At 34.6% G+C, this 7,663-nt stretch overlaps 1 protein-coding gene across 1 annotated transcript in view; it reads left to right on the top strand.

The window, feature by feature from the left end:
* stk39 (serine threonine kinase 39) overlaps nucleotides 1-7,663 on the top strand; it is a 70,447-nt gene that overhangs the window by 4,828 nt on the left and 57,956 nt on the right. The window contains exons 2-5 of the mRNA XM_016242269.1: nucleotides 920-1,032; nucleotides 4,873-4,981; nucleotides 5,265-5,406; nucleotides 6,587-6,642. Coding sequence (XP_016097755.1) covers nucleotides 920-1,032; nucleotides 4,873-4,981; nucleotides 5,265-5,406; nucleotides 6,587-6,642 — 420 coding nt within the window. The remainder of the gene's footprint in view (nucleotides 1-919; nucleotides 1,033-4,872; nucleotides 4,982-5,264; nucleotides 5,407-6,586; nucleotides 6,643-7,663) is intronic.

The raw sequence follows: 7,663 nt of genomic DNA, 5'->3' as shown, positions 1-7,663 counted from the left end.
GAGAGAGAGAGAGAGAGAGAGAGAGCGAGAGAGAGAGAGGGAGAGGGGGGTCACATCACAAACACATACCAGCTTCATCACTGTGTCTGTCACGTGACTCTGTTCCCCTTTCGCGCTCTGTCTTCACATTTATTTTGAAAGATGAAGCTCGCGATTATGGTAAGGGGCGTTACATTTCCGACGAGTGCTTGCGGTGTTCGGCCAATCACAATGCACTGGGTCAGCTGGCCAATCAATTTTTCAAATAATGTGTTTTTTGAACATTAAAGCATGTCAACATATTCTGTTACACCAAATACACAAAATAATGATCTTTAAAAAAGCATCATATGACCCCTTTAATATGATTTTGGAAGGATTATGTGACTGAAGACTGCAGTAATGGCTACTGAAAATTCAGCTTTGCATCGCAAGAATAAATTGCATTATAAAATATATTCAAATAGAAAACAGTTCTTTTAAATTGTAATAATAATTCTCAGTATTAAATTTTTTGACTCTATTGTTGATGAATAAACAAACACATTGAATAAAAAAAAGACTGACCACTTATTGACCACAAACTTTTGAATGGTAAATAAATATGTAATGAATAAATAAATAATATATACAACATGTTAGTAGGTAAAAATTTTAAATTAAAGTAAATTTTTAATTGTTTTAGATACAAAAGAATAGCAACTTATTATATTGCAAATGTATAGCATGCAATTTGTCGCTCTTACAGTAAAGCTACTTATCACAGCCTCAAACACATCTATTATCAATCTTATAAGCACATCATATGACAGGCTGCACCTGCTGTGCACAAGCTTTTATATTCCAGAGGGCATGTTTACTGTCTGCCTTTCATCTAGAATAATGTCTTTGACACGGCGTGCGCTTTGTTCATTAGAGACGTGTACACTGTGTTTTGTAGGTAGCGGAGCCACAGCAGTCGTCCAGGCAGCGCTTTGTAGCCCTCGACATGAGCGTGTGGCCATCAAGAGAATCAACCTGGAGAAGTGCCAGACCAGCATGGATGAGCTGTTGGTGAGGAACAACATAAAAACAGCTGTGTCTACTCACGCAGGTTCTGCCATACACATGCATATGCATGAAAACACGCACAAACACACACACATTATATGGAAATGCAAATAGTTACAGGTAAATTGCAATCTGTTTTTTGAGCACCCTGACTGGGCTGGGAAGACATTGGACAGACATCTTTTGGCTCCATTTTACCCATTCATTTTCGTTATAGCCATTTCACAATAATCTTAAAGTAGTAGTAGTAGTTCACCCAAAAATGAACTGTGAACAGAGATGTAGATGAGTTTGTTTCTTCATCCAAAGAGACTTGGAGAAATGTAACATTACATCACTTGCTCAGCAATGGATCCTCTGCAGTGAATGGGTGCCGTCAGAATGAGAGTCCAAACAGCTGATAAAAACATCACAATAATCCACAAGCAATCCACATTACTCCAGTCCATCAGTTAATGTCTCGGTACTTGATCTGTGCAGATTTCTCTCTTGATTCAGACAAGATTACTTTTTCACTGGAGAAAGCAATATTATGGATAGAGGATATTTGTTTCTTGCAAACACGCAGCTTTTCGCTTCTCAAGACATTTATTGGTGGACTGTGGTGTGGCTTGCTTGTGGATTATTGTGATGTTTTTATCAGCTGTTTGGACGCTCATTCTGACGGCACCCATTCACTGCAGAGGATCTGTTGGTGAGCAAGTGATGTAATGCTACATTTCTCTAAAAGTTGAGATTAAGTTGTATTTTTTAAAGAAATTTGTATCTTTTCATCTGCAATTATGCATTAAATTAATTAAAAATAAATGTAAAAAATGTTACAAATGATATCTATTTTAAATAAAGTATGTTTTTTGAATCTTCTATTCATCAAAGATTCCTGGAAAAACTGTATCATGGTTTCCAGCAAAACATTAAGCAGCAACAAAATGTTTATTGAGCAGCAAATCAGCAAGAATGATTTCTGATGACTGGAGTAATGATGCTGAAAATTCAGCTTTTATCACAGGAGTAAATTACATTTAAAAAAAATATTCACATAGAAAACAGCTATTTGAAATGGTAAGAACAATTCACAATATTAGTGTTTTTACTGTATTTTTCTTCAAATAAATGCAGCCGCTGTGAACAATAAGAGACTTCTTTCAAAAACAAAATCAAATGTGTATATAAATGTAAAAATTGGTAGATTATCTTGTCATTCCCAACTCTTGCTGCAAAGTCTTATATAAGTAAATTAATAAATGTGACCCTGGAGCACAAAACCAGTCATAAGTCGCTGGGGTATATTTGTAGCAATAGCCAACAATACATTGTATGGGTCAAAATGATCCATTTTTCTTTTATGCCAAAAATCATTAGGATATTAAGTAAAGATCATGTTCCATGAAGATATTTGGTAAATTTCCTACCGTAAATAAATCAAAACTTCATTTTTGATTAGTAATATGGATTGCTAAGAACTTCATTTGGACAATTTTAAAGGCGATTTTCTCAGTATTTAGATTTTTTTGCACCCTCAGATTTCAGATTTACAAATAGTTGTATCTCGGCCAAATATTGTCTAACAAACCATACATAAATGGAAAGCTTATTTATGCAGCTTTCAGATGATGCATAAATCTCAATTTCAAAAAACTGTCTTTAACTGAAAAATTAGTGTTTACTATTGTCATTTTGCATTATTGACACTATTTTCCTAATTAATGCTGTTCAGTTGCTTTGTCACAATCTGTATTGTTAAAAGCGCTATATAAATAAAGGTGACTTGACTTGACTTATGACTGGTTTTGTGCTCCAGGGTCACAAATAATTTTTAATAATTTCAACAATCAATTTGAAACCATCCTGACTTAATGCTTCTATAAAAGCATATAACATTGTTTAATCTTAAAAAGTTTTTTTTTAATTTGTGAAAATGATTATAGAGAAAATGATTTTCCTCAACAAACACTTCACATTTAATGATTGAATGAATAAATGACTTCTTAATGTGAATGTGTAAGTGTCTCAGAAGTCAATAAATCATTAATCACAATTATCTGTGTGATAATTAATCATTAGCCAACACTTACAGTTTTGACTGCCCTAGTTTTTCAAAAATGTGTTTCATATCTGTCAGAGACACATGCTTTCTTCAAGCTTCATGCTTCTCTCATAGAGCGCGCTTTCCCTACTGTAATCATTCTCACACACACACACACACACACACCCAGCAGGCCTCTCACTCCGACACTCACGACTGAGTTGTTTTCCATTGATCTTTGTTTTGGTGCAGAGAGATTGGAAACTGATGGTTTGATTAATGACTGTTCTGTCACGAAAACAAGTTATAAAGTTGTGCTATAAACATCTCCCAGATTTACTCTCACAGAAATATGACACAGAGATATGGTTTGTGTAAAATTATGCTGAACCCAGACAGCACATATGTAATGTACTTTTTCAATTTTCTTTAAAAATAAAGAAATTTTTTCAATTTTATTAAAGCCTTATATTATTGGAATATGTGAAATGACTTCATCAGTTGTATGTAGACCTACTTCAGCAAAACAGGTTTTACTGCACATGTTCATATGCATGAATTCTGCTCTGAAATAAACTGAAAAACTACTGTAATCATTCTCACACACACACACACACACACACCCAGCAGGCCTCTCACTCCGACACTCACGACTGAGTTGTTTTCCATTGATCTTTGTTTTGGTGCAGAGAGATTGGAAACTGATGGTTTGATTAATGACTGTTCTGTCACGAAAACAAGTTATAAAGTTGTGCTATAAACATCTCCCAGATTTACTCTCACAGAAATATGACACAGAGATATGGTTTGTGTAAAATTATGCTGAACCCAGACAGCACATATGTAATGTACTTTTTCAATTTTCTTTAAAAATAAAGACATTTTTTCAATTTTATTAAAGCCTTATATTATTGGAATATGTGAAATGACTTCATCAGTTGTATGTAGACCTACTTCAGCTAAACAGGTTTTACTGCACATGTTCATATGCATGAATTCTGCTCTGAAATAAACTGAAAAACACTGTAGAATTTTTACAGTTTTTTACTGTTAAATTCATGGTCATTTTTTACAGTGTGTCATTTCAACCAAAGATTCAAAATGTTTAATGTAAGTTTAAAAATACACTAAAGATCTGTTTTTTACTAATCACTTTCATGTAATTACACCAATATAACAAAATGTAGGAACATAACAGAAAAATTTACTTGCTTATTTTTGCTAGAACATTTAAATCATTTACACAGAAAAATTACTTTTAAATTATGGCTCGAATGAATTGTTGAATCAAATTGAATGAAATAATTGAAATGGACAATGATTTCATTCCACGATTGAACTGATTCATGTAAATCAATCAAACTTTTATTACATTACATTTTTAATTCGTATTAATTAAAGGTTATACAGTAATTTTTACCTTCATGTATAAATACTTAAAAAAAAAATAGAAATAATATGCCATTTTAAAGAATTTAGTTTTTCCAATATGGTAATGAAATTTGGAAGAAAATGTGAGTAATTGTTATTTACGTGTTTTGTCAAAAATAAATAAATAAATAAATAATAGTCATAAACATGGGCTTAAAATTCTTCCTCCTTTCTTTTGATTTTGGTGTGAAATATGGCCTGGCCTTGTACTTAAAAGACTCATTCTATTCTAATCTCATTCTAGAGATTACTGTTTATTATAAATCGGTTCAAGAGTTTCTCTGTTCTTACCATTGCAATTACTTTGATGTGCATGCTTTATAAAGCACATGGACATTATTACAGACATGCATTATAAAGCTAGACACCTCCATCTGTCTCCACAGAAAGAGATTCAAGCCATGAGCCAGTGTTACCATCCCAACGTGGTCACCTACTACACTTCATTTGTTGTGAAAGATGAACTTTGGCTGGTCATGAAGCTCCTGAGTGGAGGTGAGAAAAATAATTTCAATTAACTGTGGACATGTTCATTTTCAACATTATATGTGTTGTTTCATCACTTAAAATAAGCTTATTTTCTAAAATGTTTTGCCTGAGAAGTGTGCGTGTGCTTAATTTCTTTAAAATAAATATCACTTGATTTGGCATTTCATATAGGAATTCATATAGTTTGTATGTCTGAATACTATTTGCAGTCACTGTATGTGTTTTATGCATGTATTATTTTGTAGATTTGAAGAATTTTGTGTGATCACAAACCTTTTTATTCATCCAGGATCAGTGTTAGACATCATAAAGCATTCATTCAGCAAAGGAGAGCATAAAAACGGTGTCCTAGATGAATCTACAATAGCAACCATATTGAAGGAAGTCCTGGAGGGATTAGATTATCTACACAAAAATGGACAGATTCACAGGTAAAGAAAAAATGACAATAACAAATTGAACTGTGGCTGGTCAATTCGCATGCCTTTCATACTGTCTCTCTCTGTTTAAAGGAATAGTTCGCCCAAAAATAAAAATTAGCTGACAACTTACTCATCTTCAGGCCATCCAAGATCTAGATGAGTTAGTTTCTTCATCAGAACAGATTTGGAGAAATGTAGCATTACATCACTTGCTCGCAAATGGATCCTCTGCAGTGAATGGGTGCCGTCAGAATGAGAGTCCAAACAGCTGATAAAAACATCACCGTAATCCACACCAGTCCATCAGGTAATGTCTCGTGAAGCGGAAAGTTGTGTTTGTAAAAAAACAAATCCATTATTAGGATTAACTTCAAACTGTTATTTTCTGGTAAAAATATGAGTTCTCTATTCATAATATTGCTTTCTCCAATGAAAAAGTTGTCTTGTCTGAATCAGGAGAGAAATATGCACAGATCAAGCACCGTTTACATGCAAAAACAGTCTTGGAAAACTGTTCTAAACAAATATGTTGATGTAACAAGGTTGAACTTTTTCACTGGAGGAAGCATTATTATGAATTATGGACTCATATTTTGGCCAGAAGTGACAGTTTAAAGCTAAAATGTCTTAATGATGGATTTGTTTCTTACTAACACACAGCTTTTCACTTCACAAGATGTTAATTGATGGATTGGAGGGGTGTGGATTATTTGTGGATTACTGTGATGTTTTTATCAGCTGTTTGGACTCTCATTCTGACGGCACCCATTCACTGCCATTGGTGAGCAAGTGATGCAATGCGTACATTTCTCCAAATCTGTTCTGATGAAGAAACAAACTCATTTACATCTTGGATGGCCTGAGGTAAATTTTAAGCATATTTTCATTTTTGGGTTAACTATTCCTTTAAGTGTCCAAATAAGATGCTAAGTGGGCCAGACTTTATGCTGATAGTCAAACGTCTGTTTTTGTGAGACCAGTGTAACATATGATTTAATTAAGTTCCTCTGAATGTTAAGTGCTGGAAAATACTAATGAGGTCTTTTCCCTCCAGGCTATCGCTGCTGTAATAATGGTCTGAAAAACTCATAAACATGCGGATTCATTCTTCAGCCACTGGCGTTATTGTTAATGTTTAAGATTATAATAAACCGTGACATGGATGTGCTTTGTCTTGGTTTGACCTCAGGGACGTGAAGGCTGGTAATATTCTACTGGGAGAAGATGGATCGGTGCAGATCGCAGGTTTGTGGCTTTGCTTGACTTTGACTTTGCTGAAACGTGTAGATTTTCTGAAATGTTTTGATCCTTTTTTTATCGTCTTAGTAAGTTAACCAGCAACATCTTGGCATTTAACATCTCCAGAGTTTTTCATGGGGCAGTTAAATACGCGATTGGCTCGACAACAAATCCGCAGCTTGCAAATACGCTCTTCATCTTATTTCACATGCAAAGGGAACATTTACATAGATGTCTTAAAGGAACACTCCACTATTTTTTTAAATAGGCTCATTTTCCAACTCCCCTAGAGTTAAACAGTTGAGTTTTATCGTTTTCGAATCCATTCAGCCGATCTCCGGGTCTGGCGCTAGCACTTTTAGCTGTAGCTTAGCATAGATCATTGAATCTGATTAGACCGTTAGCATCTCGCTCAAAAATGACCAAAGAGTTTCTATATTTTTCCTATTTAAAACTTGACTCTTCTGTAGTTACATCGTGTACTAAGACCAGCGGAAAATGAAAAGTTGCTATTTTCCGATATGGCTAGGAACTGTACTCTCATTCCGGCGTAATAATCAAGGAACTTTGCTGCCGCACCATGGGTGCAGGAGGCGCAATGATATTACGCAGCGCCTGAAAATAGGTTAACTTCTGTCAAGATCACCAACGTGACCACCTGCTTACACAGGGAGCGTGCTGGGGACTATTTTCAGGTGCTGCGTAATATCATTGTGTACATCACTATGTAACTACAGAAGAGTCAAGTTTTAAATAGGAAAAATATAGAAACTCTTTGGTCATTTTTGAGCGAGATGCTAACGGTCTAATCAGATTCAATGATCTATGCTAAGCTAAGCTAAAAGTGCTACCGCCAGACCCAGAGATCGGCTGAATGGATTCGAAAACGGTAAAACTCAACTGTTTAACTCTAGGGGAGTTGGAAAATGAGCCTATTTTCAAAAATAGTGGAGTGTTCCTTTAATGCTGTATTTTTGGACAGTAATGTTGATCCAGGATCAACAAAAGATGTTGATCCAGGAACATG

The sequence above is a fragment of the Sinocyclocheilus grahami genome, unplaced genomic scaffold, assembly GCF_001515645.1.
Source record: "Sinocyclocheilus grahami isolate Dianchi unplaced genomic scaffold, SAMN03320097.WGS_v1.1 scaffold652.1, whole genome shotgun sequence".
In the NCBI taxonomy this organism is placed as follows: domain Eukaryota; kingdom Metazoa; phylum Chordata; class Actinopteri; order Cypriniformes; family Cyprinidae; genus Sinocyclocheilus; species Sinocyclocheilus grahami.
This window is presented reverse-complemented; position numbering and strand designations above follow the sequence as displayed.